General features: G+C 55.9%; 1 protein-coding gene across 2 annotated transcripts in view; it reads right to left on the bottom strand.

Annotated features, from left to right (window-relative positions):
* EPS8L3 (EPS8 like 3) overlaps nucleotides 1-16,028 on the bottom strand; it is a 22,139-nt gene extending 6,111 nt beyond the window's left edge. Inside the window, exons 1-21 of one of the 2 annotated variants that reach the window (XM_019546272.1) lie at nucleotides 15,797-16,027; nucleotides 13,202-13,263; nucleotides 12,856-12,929; nucleotides 12,710-12,774; nucleotides 12,319-12,477; nucleotides 11,470-11,619; nucleotides 11,058-11,134; nucleotides 10,509-10,585; nucleotides 9,644-9,741; nucleotides 9,038-9,152; nucleotides 8,502-8,566; nucleotides 7,604-7,678; nucleotides 6,901-7,049; nucleotides 5,695-5,784; nucleotides 5,516-5,526; nucleotides 4,968-5,007; nucleotides 3,887-3,968; nucleotides 2,906-3,028; nucleotides 2,498-2,583; nucleotides 1,159-1,291; nucleotides 658-771 (exon numbers count right to left, since the gene is read on the bottom strand). In XM_019546272.1, the coding sequence (XP_019401817.1) occupies nucleotides 736-771; nucleotides 1,159-1,291; nucleotides 2,498-2,583; nucleotides 2,906-3,028; nucleotides 3,887-3,968; nucleotides 4,968-5,007; nucleotides 5,516-5,526; nucleotides 5,695-5,784; nucleotides 6,901-7,049; nucleotides 7,604-7,678; nucleotides 8,502-8,566; nucleotides 9,038-9,152; nucleotides 9,644-9,741; nucleotides 10,509-10,585; nucleotides 11,058-11,134; nucleotides 11,470-11,619; nucleotides 12,319-12,477; nucleotides 12,710-12,774; nucleotides 12,856-12,929; nucleotides 13,202-13,248 (1,752 nt within the window). In that variant the 5' untranslated portion in view covers nucleotides 13,249-13,263; nucleotides 15,797-16,027 and the 3' untranslated portion in view covers nucleotides 658-735. Of the gene's footprint in view, nucleotides 1-657; nucleotides 772-1,154; nucleotides 1,292-2,497; nucleotides 2,584-2,905; nucleotides 3,029-3,886; nucleotides 3,969-4,967; nucleotides 5,008-5,515; nucleotides 5,527-5,694; nucleotides 5,785-6,900; nucleotides 7,050-7,603; nucleotides 7,679-8,501; nucleotides 8,567-9,037; nucleotides 9,153-9,643; nucleotides 9,742-10,508; nucleotides 10,586-11,057; nucleotides 11,135-11,469; nucleotides 11,620-12,318; nucleotides 12,478-12,709; nucleotides 12,775-12,855; nucleotides 12,930-13,201; nucleotides 13,264-15,796 lie in introns of those variants that run through there. The other variant, XM_019546271.1, reaches the window with a different exon arrangement.
* Nucleotides 16,029-19,564: the final 3,536 nt, after the last annotated feature.

Raw genomic sequence — 19,564 nt, 5'->3', positions numbered from 1 at the left:
CCTAAGAGTAAAAGATGTGGATGTGTGCCCACCCTTGGGATCAGTGCAAGTAGGCTAGCACCAGTAATTCCCTGGTGGTTGCTGTGCCATCACTGCCAGTAGAACTGTGGGACTTGGACATCAACCTGTGTTCAAGTATTGGAAACCACTTTTTTTTTTTTTTGTGCACTTGAAACGTTGTCTACCTGAATGTTTACAGCTTTACAGACTTGGCTTTTCCTTTCTTCCCACCTTGTGTTTTGCCACAGCAATGAGAAAAGGACATGGAATAGACTGGGGGTTGGACTGGATAACCTTCTGAGGTCCCTTCCAACCCTAGGGGTTCATGGATGGACTAGGGGCTTCTTATTTCCCTCTTTTTAACAAACTTAAAAAAAAAAATCAGGTTTTAGTTAGTTAAGGTGAGCACCTTGTGGTCTCCACTGGCTTTTACCTGGAAACTGAGAGGGTCAGAGCACAGCCCTGCATATCTGCAGAAAAAAGCATGCTAAGGCTCAGGGGGAGAGTGGCACCCAGGTCCTCAAAGCTGTTAGGCCCCTGAGTCAATGTCCCTGAGGATCTAGGTCTGCGTACCTTGTGCAAGACCAGGAGGCCTGCTGGAGTACAGGATTGAGTGCATGTCTCCCAGGTCCTAAACCATTGCCCTAAACAGCTGAGGTCATGCAAAACTCATTTATTAACATACTGTGCATACATCTCTCCCTCTTCCTATCAGTCCTGGGCTGTAAGGTCCTTTCATCCTTCAAAGCAGGTATTGTTAACAGCTGCTGTCTGGCAAGGGCCCATTAGCAGGAATTATGATCTCTGCCCTGCTACTGCTTCACGCTCTGATCTTGGGCAAAGCATTTCTGGGGCAAGTGCTCTGACATGGGTCCAAGTCTTCAGGAAGCACAGGGGATCCCCTATGTCCACAGATATTGAGCAGCCTTTGGAAATGGAGCCTCACGTGTTGACTTGGACCCCCAACCAGAAGTACCCAAAATAAGGTATCTCTTGCAGGCTGTGGCCTTCCTGTTGGCTCAGCCTGGCATCTCTCTTGCCTGTCCTATGGGCCAGTCTACCTGGGCATTCACAGAGCCCCTCTGCACCCTGAGCAGGGTACTGTTAGCTGGGGGCCTGTGTCCTGCCTTTACTGGAAAGTTTGCAGGGAAAACTCACCCCCAGGGAGGTTTTAACTGCTGAGAGCCTGAAGATGATGCGTCTCCAATCTTCTGGGCAGATGACTTTCAGTTCGTCCTGGCTCATCGCTAGCAGCTGGCGCCCTGTCAGCACACCCAGGGCCTTCACCGTGCTGTGGCAGAGAGCAAGGGAAGGGTTAGTAGGCCCGCACAGGAGGGGAAGAAGAGGGGAACAGACAGTATGGGGAAGGATGCTGTCTTCCTCAGCCCCAGCTATCAGTGAGACCCCTGAAAGAAGAGTACGGCCTGAGGTGTGAGGCCTCTCTGTTCTCACAACAAAAATGCGTGCAGGCCTGCCTGCCCCTGGGAAAATGCAGATGGACAAACAACATATATGAGAGAGTGGGAACAGCTGCGGCCTGTGATCCAGCACTGTTACAGGCCAGAAACCATGCTCAGCTCAGCTTGAGGGACACTGGCAATATTTGGGCTTGGGCTGAGCAGCTGTGCTTCAGGGAGGTAAGGGCGAGGATTGCTGTTTGTCCTATGCTGCAGGTGGGGATGGGGGGGGAGCTGTATTTTGCTCCCGGGACTGACTAGCTTCCCTGGCTGCAAACTCCCTGTGCCAATGGCTCTTTGCTCAGGTGGGGAAAGATGGGGATATTCTTTTGGCAAAAACAGGTTCAGGAGGATTGCAGCATCTCCCATGCTCAATTTTCCTGCTGGGGTGGGGCTGGGAGTGAGGGGGGTATAGAAGGGATACTGGAAAAGGGAGCAAAACTATTTTGAAAAAGCCCAAAGAATCCCAGCTCTTGCAACTGCCAAAACCATGTCTCATTTGTCAATTGAAATGACTTTGTTTCCGAGTTCCTTTCGGTGTTACTGCAGTTCACTGAAGCGGTGGGAAGTGAAACTAAGCTTGGCTTCAGCCTGGAGCGGCAGTTTGCATTTCTCTATTTTCACTGCTGTGCCTGTTCTCAGTTGTCAGTGCCACCGTTGAACTGGAACGTCGGCTCCTTACACGGGCCCTGCTCCAGGCCTGACCCCTTGACGCACGTGACGGGGAAGCTGCCTGCAGAGCTGGTGCGGTTGCTGAACTGGGGCTCCAGGAGTTAGTAGGCATGAGGTGAACTGGCAGCTTCAGGATTGATGCTGGTGTGGGACCAGGGATAGAGCTGGGGGGGAGCTTGTTGCACCAGACACGGATTGTCCCTTGCTAGGGGATAGGACAAAAATGGCTTGTGGCTTTCAGCTTTCACCATACACTTGCAAAGGCCTCTTGAGCCCAATCTCATTCCTTTTCAGGGTCCCTCTGTTTCTCCCTCCCCAGCAGGGCCTTAACAAAGAGGTTCTAGTGCTTAGGGATAGAGCCCACTTACATCCTGGAGAAGCCCTTGTCCTTCAGCCACTCGGTCACCTCTGCTGCTGTGGAGTTCAGCCTCAGGCTGGGGGGCTCTTGTGGACCCTGGATCCAAAAGAGAGGAAGGCATGGAGAGTCATGGTAAACACTGGTGCAAGCTAAACCACTGTCTCTGGGCAAAGGCAGATGCTACCCTCTGCTGTGCCCTCCACAGTGGCTGCCAGTAGAACAGCTCTTTCTGTGTTAGTGGTCCCAGGACAAGATCCTCTATGCCAAGTCCGGTGTGGGCTGGGCAAAGGATGCACATGCTTGGCTGATAGGGAGGTTGTTTCCAAGCCTTCATCTCCCCTGTCAAAGCTCAAGAGCGAGGGCCTGGCTCTGGCACTGCAGCGCAGTTCAGTGCTGTGCTGGAGCAAGAAGGTCCCACCTGATTCATGCCATTCTCTCCCGATGGTTCCTGATCTGCGGGAGCCAGGATGTTACTGGGGATGTAGCCTCTCTCGCCCATGCTGTTTTGAACGAACCACCACTTCTTCCGCTGGTCCAGCACCTGAGCCAAGGGACATGGGGCAGTCAAAAATCGGCCTGCATGAGCCCTGGCAGCAAGTGGGTGAAAGCTACTGTGTCCTGTTAACAGAGACCAGGGATCGTGCTCCTGCGAGCATGGTCACTGCATCTGCCCCCCTTCCCCTGCCCAGAACAGAGACCTTCATTTAGTGCAAGGCCTAGCACATAATGCATCAGCCTGTGGGGTCCTCGCATCCAGCCAACCTTGCCCGTGATTGCAGCCATAGGATGGGAGTGTCACTTCCTTCCTACTCTGCCTGGGCATCAGCGTGCTATTCTTGTGAGACCCAAACATGCGTCACTAGTGAACAGGTGCTGCTGCGTGTCCTATCAGTAGGGTGACCATATGTCCTGTTTTAGCTAGGACGGTCCCAGATTCAGAAGCTGGTCCTGGCTGGCTGTCAGCATTTATGAAGGGTGTCTCAGAAACACAGGGGCACGAGGCGCAGTCTGGCAGGTGTGAGGTGGCAGTGCCCTGGATTTCTGTATGGTCAGCCTACCTGCCTGATTAAAATCCAGCTCCACTCCTGGACCCTGTGCCCAGGGGCAAGAGCAAATCCTTTGCTGGCAGTACTTGTTCTGTTCATGTGCATGCCTATTACTTCTTGATAGGCAGCAATCTCAGGTCATTAGTCCAAGTGTCATGGTGCTTTTGACAGCCTGCCCGTTTTGTGGTCTCCATTTGCTTTGACATACTAGCTGCCACCTTGCCTCCCTGACTATAAGGAGCATGGTGAAGGTGCACGGTGCCTTGCAGAGTGAGCACGGGGACAGGCCCATCCCCAGGCACCTGTGCTTCAGCTGTCGAGGTTTTGGCTGTGACAGTTTCTTGGTGCCTTACCTCCAGCATGTCTCCCTTCCTCACTGACAGCTCCTTGTGGTTCCTGGCCTCGAATTCGTACATGGCTTGCATGAGCACAGGTCTGGAAGGAGACCACAGCTGGAGTTAGTCACAGAACTGATCCATGGCTGCCTCTGGCTCCCTAGATCCCTAGTGAATCAGCTAGGAGAGCCACCAGCTCCAAATCTGTGTGGATTGGGAATGCTGCTCATTTCAAAGGAGTCCCTCTAGTTTTGCATGCATCTGTCCTGCTGTTGATGCCCCCAGAGGGTTTTATTCACATGCACCTTTGGGTGCTGAGTACCTCAATTCTCCTGTGCCCCTGTGGGGATGGAGGGGGTGCTCCCAGCACAGTAGGTGCTTGCCAGGTGCAGTGCTGGTTACTCCTGGGAGAACAGTTGATTGCTACCCTGAAAGGCTTATGGGGGAAGTGCACACACCTGGGGCTGCCCAGAGCAGTGCCACAGACACAGAGGGGAGCAGCAGGCTGGCATGCACCCCTGGGCCACAGTGCGGCCAGGAAAGGTGACCCACTCTTAGTGTGCATGGGAGTTGAACAGCTTTATTGTTCATCATTGAGGCAATTCTCCTCCTGTGTCCAGCAGGTCGGACCTTGCCAAGAAGCTCCTCCTCATCTCACACACACTCTTTCCCCTCTCCTGCTTTGACACAGCATGTCCTGCTGGGCCCCAGGGCAGATGGAGGCCCCTGCCTTCATTGCCTTTCCTGTGCTGCAGCAGGCTGGGCCCTGCATGTCCAACCATAGAGGCTCTGTACAGGTTGCCCCTGTCCCTGGAGGCATATTGCTTTCTGCCCTGCAGCAGATACTCCAGCCCATGTGCACCGGTGTACATGTGTAGTGCATGCAGATGAACACTTGGAGGAAAGGGGATCTAGGGAACCAGGGCTGTGTCCCAGTATATTCCACGCCACGTGTTCTCTGCCCTCCTCCATCCAGGGCCCTGCCCTGCTTCTGTTCATTCATGCGTGCTGACGTTCACAGGATTCACATCCCCACAGGGCACAGAAAATCCCTTTATCAGGTTACTAGCAGTACCACTGTGGGGACAGGCACATGTACCTGATTGAGTAGTAGCCCTGGCTGTCTTCAGACTGTTGCAAGGAGAGAGAACACACATGCTTTAGTTGCATACAAGGATACATCTGGAAAACTGCTTGTGCAGTGAAAGTGCTTCCCAGCATCACTGATGTCACATGCAGACACCACACAGCAGGTATGAGCCCAGTGTCTTCTGCTGGGGAAGTACAAGCCTGCAGCTCTGAGCTACAGAAGAGTCTTGCCTAGCGGTTAGATGGGGGCAGTAGTATTCAGGCATGCAGCACAGTACAGTGCAGCAGGCATTGGGAAGCAAGTGCATTGTATATATTCAAACACATCCTTGGGGAGCGCAGCCCTTTCCCAGAGACTCGGCACATGTCTATACCACTTCCATGGTCCTCCCGAGTTTGCTGCCAGGAAAGAGGGCCCCTCGCTCACTCCTGCTGTCAGCATTGGACCCAAAAACAAGGCAGGGAAGCCCTCGCTCCCAAGCATGGTGGAGACGGAGCGCTTAAGAGTCAGGCGGTTGGGGGATGCCTGCAGGGTGGCAATGCTGCCTCCTTTCTGGACCATAGGGGTGCTCGAGCTCTGTGCAGACATACCTTCCCTGGTAGGTCACAGCCTGCCATCGGCCTACTGCTTGTGCTGGAGAGAAGCAGAGGGGCAACAGCGGGGCATCCGAGACAGAGCAAGGAATTGAGCCAGCAAACTCACCTGCTCCGTGGGGGTGGGGGTGGGGGTGGGGTGCGGGTTCTCCCGGGCTGGCAAGGGAGGCACCCACTCATCTGAGAAGGTGGGGAAGTAGGTAGGCACGGACTGTCCATTGGGGTACTCTGCCCTGTTGGGGGAAGAAGAAAGCAGGTGCCACCTTCCTTCAAATATTCATCCCAAATGGAGACGCAGTGAGCAGGAGCCAGGCTCGCTGAGCACAGCACACAGGGGCTCCCCAAAGAGCAGGGAGACCCATGGGCAAGTCAAGTCCAGCAAAAGTATCTTGGGACAAAGGCAAGTTCTAGCTCTGCTGTCCAAGTGGGCCTGGGGAGCTCAGCCAATAAAGTAACAGGTGGTCTCCGTTTCTCCTTGGAGGGTTTCGGTTCAAACCCAGCTCTAGCTGGCACCCTTGAGCTGGGTGGCATTTACCAGAATGCCCTCACCAGCCGATTCTCCTGCAGCAGGATACTGAGCAGAAGTGGGCTGTTTGTCCCAAAAGAAGCATGGAAGAACAACAAAGCAGTTGAATTGGGGCAGAATATGTTTCCCACTATCCTTTGCTACATGGGATGTTTGTGTGTTTTGCTTCAAAATGACATCCCAGTTGGGTTTGCTGTGGTTTCATATTCTAGAATATGCAGCAATACCAGTCAGAAGTGGAGGAAAGCTTTTTGACTGCACGGACATGGGCCCCAAACAGCCTTTGATGGAACTGGAGTTTCAGGGAGCTGGACAATGCTTTGAATCAGAATGGAAGAAGTCTGAACTGGCAGCGTGCACCCTGCGGTGGAAACACCCATCCCCACAGCGCTGGTAGAAACACGTTCTGCCTCGCGTCCGGTGTTCGCTTGGAATAAGCCGATGGCCCCAGGGTCAGTGCCCTTGTCACAGAAGCTGTCCCTCCTGCCTTGTTGGCAGCCACACTGGACAGCCCAAGGAGCGAATGGGAAATGGATGCCAAGTACCTATCTCGGCCACAGCCAAGGAAGTTCACAGGGTGGGGAGCTCGCTTTGCTATTGCCTGTGGACTTCAACGTTAAAAATCGCCTTTGCGTTGGAGGAGGCTGCCAAGGATTGGAGTGGGAGTTACAGCTCTATCCTTGCTCACAGCCCTACCAGGGAAAGCAACACCCATGGGACACAGGTTTCATCTGGCTGCTCCTCTCCCTGCCTGCCACCCCAGCGTGTCTCACTGTTTGGCAAAGCTGAGCCCTTGATCACCAAGCTCTGGGCCCCCCCACACCTTGTCAGGGTCCAAGCCTTTCCAAGCGTCTTCCAGGTGGCACGATCCTCTCCCTCCAAACTCTCTTCCAGCAGGTCAATGGCTTCCTTGGTCAGCAGAGGCGAGATAGTGGAGGACGCCAGGTCAGACCAGGGGCAACTGGATATAGTCTGTATGTGGAGAAGACAGGGAGGAAAAAGTTGGTTCAGCTCAATATCACCTGCTGCTGCTGCTGCTCTCTTCTCCTGCACGATTATATTGTTCACTGAAGGAGCTACTGGTCCCCTGGGCTGGGTTTTGGGTGCCTTGTCCCACTCTGTGATGAGGGTATAGGATGCAGCATGTGTTAATGATGGGCCTTTGCAGGACCAAGGAGACAAGCCTAGGGGACAGCAGGGTCCTGCCTTTGGGTGGTTTTGTACCGGGGCAGTGCTGCTAGTCTTTCTGTGCCAGTCCGGGGGGACTTGACCCTTGGGATCAGACGCTTTTCGTTGCATTCAGCAAGCTGGACGCAGCTCCTTTGAAGCCCATGAGCTTGGCACCAGTCACAGGCCTGCCCTGCTCTCAGCTCCCCACAGAGAACAGCCTATACTAGGCATGCTGCTGCTAGGAGGAGACCAAAGCATGTCCCCCGTGTTCTTCAGCCTGCCCACGGCTCCGAGACCCTCACAAACTTCCACCTCCCAGAAAAGCGCCCTGCTGACGAGAAGCTCCCCACACTCACAGAGGACAGGATGGAGAAGAGGAGCCGGAGCAGTTCCGGGGCATTCGGGTCCTGCAAAATTAGCTTCAGCTTCCCCTGGATATGGAGAAAAATTGAAAAGCAAGGGCAGTACTTAGTGGTGGTCTTGGCCCTCCCCTCCCTGCACAGCATAGCTCAGCTCCTGCGGAGGCTAGTGCATGAAGCAGAGATGGTGCAAACTTCCCTGCTGCTGGGGCTCTGCAACAAGCATGCCCAGCCTGCCAGGGCACGGTGCCATTGGTCTCAGATCCCTGCAGAGGACCCTGCTTGCTCCATAGAAGGGAGGGTCTAGCCCTGAGCTGGCAGGAGCCCCAGGGCACTGTCATGGCTTGGGCACCCCCTGCCTGCACGAAGGGCCAGACAAGGGCACATAAAGTGGGCTCCAGCACTAGCAAATGGAGCTCATGGGGATGGTAGTGCAAGATCAGGCCTTGCTGGTCCATCAGCCCTCCTGCTGCCTGCAGCAGAGCAGAGCATAGTGCTGTTTGCCTGCTAACTGCTGCCAGAAATGTCTCCCTAATTTCTGTGCTGGGCCCCGGCAGTGGTCTGGGTCCCATGGCACTGCCAGGAAGCTGTGGTTTTGTCATGCTGAACCTGCCTTGTTTCGCTCACTAAGCAGATCCCCTGGAGCGCCTGCACCCCTGGACTGGGACACATGGGACTGACTGGGCATGTAGGAACCCTCCTAGAGGCCTTTATACTGCACTCCTCTCCATGTGGCCCCCGTTGGACTGGTGCCCTCTGCTAACTGGGTCAGGCTGTGCCAGGGCTGTGTCTGCGGACACACAATGGGCTCTGTGTCCTGCTGCCCGGGGGGCTCTACGCTAGGGGCTGGAGCAGTGGAGGAGGGCTCCTGGCCTGCCTGCCCAGCCAGACCTACCAGGAGGTTGCAGGCATATTTGATCTTCCGGAAGCAGGCCTGGTACTCGAGCTCCGGGAGCAGCACTGCAGGGACAGAGAGAGGATGGACTGGATGGAGCCCTCTGCCTCGGTTCTGGGCTCTGGTACCCCCGTCCCCAGTGCTGCAGTGCACAGACCGACAGGCATGGACACGGTTTGGCCTCCCCGCCCTACCAGCTCCCCCAGTGCATAGCTCCTTTCTAAGAGATGGAGCCCGTCTGTCTGCCCACGCATCCCCTGCCTCCTTGGTGCCTCGGCCCAGATCTCCGAGGCTGCCACTCTCCATCCCCTCCTCCTCCCAGCAGCTGAGATCAGCGGGTAGCTCTGGGCATGGCTCTGGAGACAGCAGAGGCGGGGAGGCTGGACACCTGGCATTGGTGAGCAGCCCAGACCCTGCGGGACACACCTGTAGGAGCTGTGCCCAGGCACCCAGCTCCATACCTGAGGTTAATGCTTGGCCTGAGTTCTTGCCCACTAATCCCTATGGAGCCCTCCTGCCTCCTGGCCTCCTCTCACCTCCTTTGTGCTTGCCTTTCTTCTTTGTCTTCTTTTTGGTGTTCAGTGAACCACTTGCCTCCTTCACCTTCTCCATGAACAGCTCGATGTCGTTCAGCACGTGGTTCAGAATCTCCTGCAGGCACAGACCCACCCGCCACGTAAGGGGCCTCCGGCCAGGAGATGCCATCTGCCCTTCCCAGCCCTGAGCTCTGGGATCCTGCCAGGGCATAGGGGCCGAGGCAAGGTCTGTCTCCAGCACCCTGGGGTCTATCGGCTGAAGACCAGCCCAGGGACTATGTGGTGGTTGATGCTGCTGCCAACCTGCAAACCTTTGGGGTCAGCTCAGCCCTTCTCCTGATGGTTCCTCCCATGAAGGGTGGCCTCTTGGGGCCTGCCAGGACACCCCTGAAATCTGCTTTCACCTGGGGTCCAAGCCAGCACCACAGACCTTGAGGTTCAGAAGCAGTTTGACGTTTTGGTGCATCTCACCCAAACCAGAATGAGCTCTGACCCACTGCTCCCACCCTGGGGAGCTGCTTCAGAGCCCCCCGGGCACTGAGGGCCCATACAAGGCTGCTGCCAGCACAGGGCAGCGTGGTGGGGGAGAGAGGGCAGGGCGCTTACCGAATCTCTGTCCAAGTCCTCCTGTTTCTGCCTTCTGTCATCCATCCATTCTGGCTGATCTCTCTGCTTCGGGTAGTAATGCTGGTCAAATGCAGGTGCTGCAATGCCCCGTATAAGGAGGTGCTCAGCCTGCAACTCAGCCTGAGACCCACTTGCAGGTAGTCAGCAATTCAGAGTCTGCCTGGCTGGGATCCAGTTGCAAGTGATGAGGCGGGAATGGGGGTGGAGCTGCAGAGGGGCTTAAAAGCTTCAGGAGCAGAGTGCAAAGGGGGAGGGAAGGCTTCATAGGGTCTGGCTTTTGTAGGGGCAGGTTTTTCCTCATGGAAAACAAATGGCCTGGAAACCCAGAACATAGGGTGGGCTGGCCTTGGGAAGGAGGAAGCCAGGTGAATGATCTACTTATACTGCAGGGCATCACAGTGGGAGTTTGCATCTGCTCCTGATGTGCTGTTGCTGTCTCATCCTTCCTTATACTACCTCCCCATCCTGCCGGAGCCTCTCCCAGCATTTCCCAGACCTCCTGAGTTTCATGGGGACCCTGCCCCAATTTCCTAGCTATGGAGAAGGAAAGGAGACGGATTCTGGGAAGTGACTTGCCTGCACTGATACAGCAACACAGTGGCCAGGCTGGGAATGGGACCCAGGAGTCCAGAGTCCAACTTGCGCTGCCTACCACTTCTCCCTCTCAATCCCTCATGCTGTGTTTCCCTTGGCCTGTGTACCCTGACCTCCCTCTCCTGCCCATACTAATCACTGGCTCCCTCCTTGGCGTGCATGGGTCTAACTCTCCTGGTGTGCAGGCCCTTTTACCAAAGTCCGTGGAGGGCAAAGAATACCATGGGGACTCCTGGTTTTTGCCACCCACCTGGTTGTGGGGGACCACAAGGATCCTGGATGCTGTGGACGGATCTCTGCTGGGACAGCATGGTCTCCAAGCTGTTCCTGGGGAAAGACAACAAGGGAATGAGCTTGTGGCTGGCTTTCTCGGACCACTGCTTTGTGGAGGGGTGAGAGGACAAACCCTGCTCTCTGGGGGACGAGTTTTCCTCCAAGAAGAAGGGAAGACCCAGGGGGAGGGCATGGTCCCACCACCACCTCGGGACAGGGTTGGGGGAATGGATGCCACCTCCAAGGGGTGTTTGGGACTCCCCAGTGCACAGAAGCACCAGGGGTTGCCGTCTGGACCTGGGTCATGGTCAATCCAATGTGGTCTGTGCAAAGTGGGGAATAGCGCTGGGACTTTCCGTGGGTTCCTCCCTGGAAAACCAGGGTAGGGGTGAAGGGGTGTTAAATGCCCAGCTGGGAGTCTGGGGATGGCTGTCTGGGATAAGCCTGGGAGTGCCCCCATGGGAGGCAGGCTAGGGGGCCTGTCACCTCCTGGTATCCCCTGGAGGCAGGTGCTCTATGCCATTACCTCAGCACGTGCTGGTTTTCCAGTTCACTCTTCCACTCCTTGACGGCCTTGTCCAGGTTGCTTTTCATCAGCTCGGCCTGATGGGATGGGAAGAGCAGCAGGGCAGAGCCATGAGTCCCCTAGCATGGCGCAATCCCTTGCCCTCAGCTGGCACTGCACAGCCCCTAGGAACCTCCGACCAGCTGGGAGAGACCCTCTGGCTTCCTGCCCCAGGACTGTCAATCCCTGCCGCTGTGAGACTCTCCTGGCAGTTGTGGGGCACCGACACGCAGTCCTGACTCCATCCAGTAGACAGCAACTCATACCCCTTTGTCTAAGCCCACCCCAGCAAATCTCCCAGTCCCCCTGGGGTTCCCTTAGCTGTTGCCCTCCCCCAGAGGCGGCACAGGGTGGCAGTGCCCGTGCAGCTCACCCCGCTCTGCGTGCACTGGAAGAGGAGGATGCTGATCTCTTCGTGGCTCCTGTCCTTTACGGTGATGGCCAGGATGGAGTCGTAGGTGCAGCTGTCCAGGACGGCCGTGCATCTCAGGACGCACTCCAGGGGGAAGCTCTCCAGCTCGTCCTGCAAGGGCCCCGCCAGCAGGAGGGAAGAAGTCAGCAGCACCGTGGGGGCTCTCTGCTCTGCCTCAGGTGGGAGCCCCGTGTCCCTCCCAGGTGGCAGACATCAGGACACACAGGGTGAAGGAAAAGGGCTATGTTTGCTCACTGCCCCCAAGTGAGCAGTGGCCCACTGGGAGAAGGGGTGCGGGATAGGGAAGAGAAAACATGTTTAGCCTAAGTACTACTTGCCATCAGCGGCCTGGAGCTGCGCTAATGGTGGTGGCAGTGACAGAAAACTACCAGCAAAATTGCTAGGGAGACAGCGCAGGCAGAGAGGTTTGCTGCGCAGGCTACGGCTGCCATCTGCAGAAGGTGTGAGAGGCAGAAATCTGGTGCACAGCAGCTCTGAGCAGCCCGGCAGGGCTGGGGTGCTGTTCCTGCCTCAAACACCGGCTGCGTCTGAAAAACCAGTGGTGTGTGATGGAGGACTTGGCCTGCGGCTGAGGCACAGTGGGTGGCAGAGCTCAGCTGCCAGCTGACAGGGGCAGTTAGCTCAGGGCTGTGAGGGGTGTTGGCTTGCTCTGGGGGTGATGAACTGGGAAACAAAGCAAAGTCACAAGAGAGTCTCCCATGTCCTGGTCTTGGGTAAACTGAGGCATGCGGTGGCGGGGGTGGGAGGGGAGGGGAGAGCCCGATGGGGAGGAAGGAGGCCCGCACGCACCTTGCTCTCAATGTCGCTCAGCAGCAGCTCGTGGTCCTTCACCTCCAGGATCATGTCCTGTCCCCAGACCCGGCCCTGCGCCTCCATCATCTTCAGCCGCATGATGCAGTCATCCACGTTGCGGATGTCCTTGGAGTCCACGTGGAGCGTGAGGAGGTGCTGGGGACCCAAAGCACAGCACCCAGTGACCTTTCTGGGTCCCCTGCCCCAGCATGCCAGCTCTGTGACCCCAGAGGGCAGCCAAGGGCTGGGCTGGGGCACACCACATCATCCACCGGCTATTCAGAGGGAGGTAGCATCGTGGCATGAGGTATGCGGCATGAGGCTGGGCTTAGCCCTGGGCAGCCTCTGCCTGTGCAGCAGGGGAAGAGGGTGCTTGGGCTTTGCCAACCTCAACGTAGTGCCGGAGGTCCCATTGCTGCTTCAGCACAGAGAGAGCGTAGTTCTTGCGCTGGTCTGTGGGGGAAAGAGAGGTGTGAAAGTTGGGGGCTGTGAAGGCAGGTGGAAGGAGGGGAGGGGAGGGAGGGCTGCTCTTACGGTAGATGGCTTTGCTGCTGGGCCTGGACATGCTGTTGGACCTGCTGAGGTCGGGGCTGCCACGGCCGAGCTTGCTGTGGAGAAGAGACAGGCAGACAAATCGGTAGACATGTGGCTCAGGACCTCTGTCTGGTGGCTCAGGAACCTACTTCCCCATCCCTCCCTTCTTCCTGCCTGGCACTGGCATGCATCGGCCGGGTGGGGGTAGCTGGGGACAGCTGGCTTTCAACCCCTTTTAGAAGGGGAGGAGAAGTGGGAGCAGGGACAGGGAGTGTATGGGTGACCACAGTAGGGGCATCCCAGTATCCCCCGGGGGACCCCGAGCCCAAGAGAAACAGGCACTCACTTGGAGAGTGGAGGCTGCATCCGGCGGCCAAAGAGATCCGTCGTCATCTTGCAGAACAGGCCCTGCCAGTGGCCACATCAGAGCATGTGTAGACCCAGAGTACTTGTACCTCCCGCCCACCCATGCAGTGCACCTGCGGGTGGGTGCACGCACTGCATGCAGACATGAAGTGTGTGTATAAAGTGCCTGTACATATTGCACACCCAGCCTGGCCATGCATGGAATGCCACATACAGTGCGTGCTCTGATGCGTGTACCAAGTGGATGCACATGCAGAGAGTGTGTCTGCCACGTGTGTGCACATACAGATGTGCCTCTAAACTTGCTCGTACAATGGGGCTACAGGGCCACAAATGTACATGTACTTTCACACACGCACTCATGTGCCCAGGGCTCTCGTTCACTTTCACAGGGACCTGCCACGGGAGGGAGCAGCAAGGCAGCTGGAGGGATTGAATGGTGCCAAAAGCAGAGGGACGGGGACCTGGTTTCCCTATCAGAGAAGCCCTGCCTTGGAGAGACAGCAAAGGAGGCTGTACATCACAAGGGGGCTCAATAATGACCCTCCCTTCTCTGCCCTGTACCCCCCCGACCCTACCCTGCCCTGGCACAGCCTGGAAACCCCTGTTGCAGGGAATGGGTGTTTCCAAAGAGGGAGGTTTGAATGCCCAGGGACACACACTGGCTGAATCTCGGGCGGTTAGTGGGGAGCTGGCGAAGCGAGCTGGCTATTTAGCCTTGGCTGCAGGGGCCCAGCTAGACTGGTTCACTCAACTGTTCCCCAGGGCCCTTTCCCATAACGCTGCCCTTGGCCACTCTCTGGAGCTGGAGGGGGCACTGCCCAGCCAGCCCTCTAGTCGGTTCAGCCCCTTCCACCTCTCCCAAAACAAAACCACAGGGCCCCGCTCGCCAGTGCAGAGGCCGTCCCCGGGGCGGGCGGCAGCAGCTCGAACTCAGCAGAGTGCTTGCTTTTCTCCATCCACGGCAGCAGGTTCCTCTCGAATGAAACCTGTGGCTAATGCACATTGTTGCGGCTAAATCATTTCCTTCCCCTCCGCCCTTGCCTCCCCGCAAAATCTCCTTCTCCAACCTGGACTGTTTCCTTTAGACATTGAAATGGAGCATTTCCATCTCTCTGACCTCGGCACAGCCTTTAGTTAGAAATGGGCTTCAGCTTTTACTTTTAAAAAGCCCCAGAAAGAAAGGAAGCATTGGGGGCTGGCGCTTGTACACGTGACGGGGGTTTAGTCCTTACGCTTGCATTCTGCGCCCCCTCAATTGAAACAGTGGGGTTTTATTTTTCTGTCACTGTTACGGTGAGAGGCCTGATTCTTTTTTTTTTTTTTTTCCCAACAGAGCCAGCCTGTGGCCAGGGGCCAACCTGTTGGGGGCCAAGCAGCCCCTGCGCTGTGGGGGTCCCAGTCTCTCCTTCCATGTTGGCGGCATCCCCTAGGGCCACCTGGGTGGGCTGCTAGTGGGCCAGGTGCTACCCCAGCTTGGAGGCAGCATGCAGCCTGACCCAACTCTTCCCCAATCCTGAACTACACCGGGATATAGTTTAGTTTGGAACAAGGCAAACTCATTTAAAACCCCCACAACTATTGCACGTGTCCAGTGTGGTGCCATTAAGCCGCACGCAGTGACATGTTCGTCATGTGTGCATGGTAATGGCGTCATATGTACAAGCACCCGCGGGAAGCCCAGTGCCCTGCTCCGCCTGCAGCAACGCTGGCCTCTGACTTTTCTGAAGCACAAAGAAAAACAACTTTTTGCCTGGCCCGTTGCTCCGCTCTCGTCCACGAGATGGTGCCACGTCCCTTCCTCTGCCTGGCTCAGAAGCTGTGGCCCCTATAGCCCTGTTGCTGCAATGGGGCAGAGACACGTCCCAGCTGGCTTCCCACCAGCTAGCTGCACACTGTGGGCAGTAGAGCGGAGGGTGCCCAGAAACCCGTGCAAGTTGGAGAGCCCACCTGTGGCGAGGAGCTGCCACGGCTGCCCTGCCAGCAGTACCTGAGCCAGCCATGGGGAAGTTTATGCTCCAATGCATAGACTTCCCCTTTGAGATAGGGCCTGGGTATGATCTGCCACGATTGCCTGTGTCCCATGTCACCAAGGTCTAGTCTGTGCTTGCACTTTGATCTAGGCTCTGCCCTTCCCTGCTCCATCCCCTTCCACTAAGTGGTCCTAGTTGTCAGACAAGCCCCTGGGCTTGGTCCTGCTCTTTCCTAGCTCGCTGCCGCCCTGCAGCCACAGCTCGCGAGCCAGCACCTGGAAGCTAATGGCGTCACAGGCAATGCTGCCATCTTGAAGATTCAGACTTTCCCTGTTGGGCTTGTGTTACAGAGAAAGGGAGGCAGTCCCCCTGGTCTGAGCACGCCGAGGGGCGTTTCCCCTTATTAACTGCCTGCCCCATTCCCTGGCAGCTCCTCACCACCCCCCAGGGCCCGTTCCTGCCGGGCCCCGGGGGAGGCTCTCTCTCAAACCCCCTCCTGGTAGCCGGCACTGAACTGAACCGGCCTGCTGCTTTGTTCCTCTTTTCTCCGTGCCTGGAGCAGGGGCTTTGCCTGCGCTCAGAGGGTCCCGCGTGCCTGTTACCTGGCAGCTGGTCAGAGCGGTGGGTCTTCCTAGTCCCCGAGCAGGTGATCACAAGGGCATTCCTTGCAGGTGGGAGTCAGGGCAGGGGCCAGCTGTGGTTGGGAGAGGTCTGGCTCCGATCGCAGGCTTTGATGTCTGGAGGCTTACCTGCCTGGTAACTGGACCCGGGGGGAGCGAGTCGCAGGGCAGCAGAGCAGGAAGAGCGAATCTCTGCAGTCTGTCTGGTGCGTGACTCTGGGGCCACACCTATTGGCCTTTGGTCTCTTGTACTTGTGCAGGGAAACCAAACCAGGCGGATTCTGCTGACGTGCAGCGGGGCTGACCCACGGCTGGTCCCCACCCAGGCACCGCGGTGTAGCTGGAGCTTGAAATCCCTGCCCAGCTCTGCCACCACTACTGATCTACTGCCCCTGCCCAGTCCTCCTGATGACCACAGCTCCTCTGCCGAGAGAGTCCTGCCTGGCCTCGCTCCCCCTGCCCTCCAGCTCTCCCTCCTCTCCCCAAATGAGGCTCCTTACCTGCCCTGTGAATCCCACTCTGCTCTGCTCTTCCTGCCCTGGCTCTTTCCTCAACACCTGCTAGTTCAGGAAGCCCCCACAAATTCATTCAAGATTAAACTTATATGTGGTTTATATGTGGTTATATATGTGGTTCGTTCTGCATATAGATCCACAAACCAACCCCTCCTTTAAACCTGACCCAGCTTCTGTGCTTGGCCAGCTATCCCACTCATCATCGCCTCTCGCTCCTGAACAGCTTTAGCTCACGCGGTTCCTCCAGCACTGCCTTCTCCAGTCCTGGGCAGGACTCTTGTCTCTACTCTCAGCTCTTGATTGAAATGTCTCTATACAGACTTGCTTCACCCAGGGTTGCCAGCTCCAGAACGCAGGAATTCACCAGATAAACCTCACAAAGTTGCTGGATGTTGCTAGGCTGCAAATTGCTATGGGATCCTTAATGCACATTACTTTGCCACTAGCTAGTAGATCTATTGTCAGCACTGTCTGCAGCGATGCCAGGACTCCAGCCTGGCAGAGTTTGCGCTGCCCCTTCCAGACTCCTCTCCTGCAACCTGCACAGTACTCCTTTCTCCAAATTGCCGGCAACTCTGGGGGGGTGGGCAGCACTGTTATTGCCTGTCTGTGGATGGGGAACAGAGCCTTGGGGTGATTAAGGACCTGACTTCTAAAGGGAAGAGAAAGACATGCCTTTCAAAAGCTGGCCATAAGCATTGCCTAAAGTCACAATGTGTTTTAGTGGAACTGAACTTTTTCTCTTTGGTGCCAGGCCAATGACTTAGCCTCTAGATCAGTGTGGGCAAACCATTCTGCCGGGGCACAGCACAAGGCAAGCCCTGCACCCTCCTCAGGTGCTACTCCCATCCCCTTTCCCCTCCCCAATCTGTTTTTCTGCTCCCTGCATGGTCCGTTGCTCTGCTTTCTGCTCCCTTCCCTGGCTGTCGCTGTTCCTTGCTCCCTTCCTGATCTGCTGTGTGCAGCAAATAGTGGTTATCTATGCCGCTTGTGACACTCATGCCACCGATGAGTCACTCGTACCTTAGAGTCACCCTGGCAATCAATCCAGTGGTTGTCACCATAGTATTGTGATGGGAACTACGTACATCCTCGACTGGTGCTGACTTAGCTGCACCCACAGCCATTCCCTCCTGATGCCTGCCATTACGGCCAGGCAGCAGAGATTGCCACTTGAAGTTTTTCAGATGAAATGTCCTGGGTTTTTTGGGGGACATACAAACATGTTGGAAAAGGCTGGTGACCACTGCAGCAGCTGTGCTGTGGGAACCTTTCTGCACCTGCCAGCACCAGCATGGGATTAAAGTGCTGTTTGCTGGACACTGGCTTGTGAGAAGTGAGAAGCACTGGTAAGGATGCTCAATAAGGACCATGGATTGGAAATTGGATCCTGGCTCTGCAGGGTTTCTGGGAAGCAGCTTTGTGTTTTCTGGCTGGCCCCCTCTTGTGTTACTCTCAGCCCAGCCTGCATGCAGGGATCAGAGTGACCCAGCCTCTGCAGAGCTCAGTCTTGCCCATCCTTGACACAGCGCTGTGGGGCAAGGGATGCTGGCGTGCTTCCAGCTGCTGCCTGCTGTCCAGCCCTCTCCTGCTGTCCTTTACTTGCTCCTACTGCAGGTACTGGAATGGTGTGGGTGCTAAAGCACGCAGTTAATAGCCCACAAGTTCAAGTCTACAGCAAGTGTGGCTCTGTCACAAAGATGCAAGAAAGGACTCCCACATGTAGGTGTCGGAGCTCTTTTCCAGGATCAGGTGTATGCTGTGGACTTCATGTACCCAATGTGAGACGAGCTTGCATGTGGCCAGGCCTTGCTTATAGCAGATTCCTGGTTGCTTTTATGCTCATTAGACTCTAGGGGCCAAAGCCTATTTCACTCAGCAGGCATCTAAGTGGAGTTCAGGCAAGTACAGTCTTATTCCAGCCTGAATACTCAGGAAACATTTTGAATTGCTGGAATACCATGGTGGCATCGCCACGATGTGCCTTCTCCTTACCCTTGAGGCTAAGGCACACAAAACAGTGAGGAAGGGGAGGACCCAATTCTGCCTCAGGTGCCTGCAGCGTTGCAAGCAAATGGCCGGTTCCAGAGTTTGCAGGGTGAGCAACACTTCACGGGGAAGTCTGGGTGTAGCATTCTTATGGCAACCAGGGAGTGGAAACATCCCAGCACAACACCGTAGGAGACTGGCATCAAGGGGTTCTTCCCATGCTTGCCTGGTACGTAGGTGCCTGATGAAGGGTACCCGAGAGTCCAGTGGAGAGCAAGAAAAATGGTAAGGGGGCAAGGGCACATGACTTATGAGGAGACACTGAGGGAACTGGACTTATTTAATCTGCGAAAGAGAAGACTGGGTTGGGATTGAATACCTCAAGGGTGTTTCCAGAGAGGATGGAGCAAGATTGTTCTCAGTGGTGGCAGATGCCAGAACAAGCAGCAATGGTCTCAAGTTGGAGCAAGGGATTTTAGGAAAAAAGTTTCTTGTGAGGAGGGTAGTCAAGTGCTGTCACAGGCTATCCAGAGCGGTGGTGGACTCTCCATCCTTCGTGGTTTTTAAGACCCAGTTAGACAAAACGTGGCTGGGATGATCTAGTTGGGGACAGTCCTGCTTTGAGCAGGGGGGTGGACTACATCAGCCTTTCTCAACCTGTGGGTCATGATCCAAAAGCGGGTCACAAGAATATGAGGAAGGGTCACGAGCAAACTTTAAAAAATGGATTTTCCTTGAAAGGAGAAAAATGTGGGAACCTTGGGTTTTCCCTTCCAGGCTGGAAGAGTTCCAGCCTGCAAGGGGCTGCTTGGGGCCCCCCATGCCCCCTCCCTGCCATGCATACCTACCCCCTACCCCACACACTGAGGCACTGGGGGCAGGGGGCAATGGGTCAAGAATGAGGGGCCAGCGGGACCAGGGGGCTGTTTTCTACTTAAACTATTTACCAGGTCGGGACTGACCATTGATGTTTACAGATGGGTCCTGCTACAAAAAAGGTTGAGAACCACTGGACTAGATGACCTCCTGAGGTCCCTTCTGACCCTCATTTTCTATGGTTTTTATGATTCCATGATAAGGGCAGATCCGAAGCCGGCATTTTAGCTTCTCCAGAAGCAATGGCCGTGCAGTCCTCCATCAGGGCTACACGACTGGCCTGATGCTTGCTCTTAGTACTGACAGGCAAGAGCCCCTGATCTCTTGCAATAAGTCTTGAGCGATAGGGGTCACACTGTAAGCTGGCTGT

Source organism: Crocodylus porosus, unplaced genomic scaffold (assembly GCF_001723895.1).
Source record: "Crocodylus porosus isolate Cpor-Errol unplaced genomic scaffold, CroPor_comp1, whole genome shotgun sequence".
Taxonomy (NCBI): domain Eukaryota; kingdom Metazoa; phylum Chordata; order Crocodylia; family Crocodylidae; genus Crocodylus; species Crocodylus porosus.
This window is presented reverse-complemented; position numbering and strand designations above follow the sequence as displayed.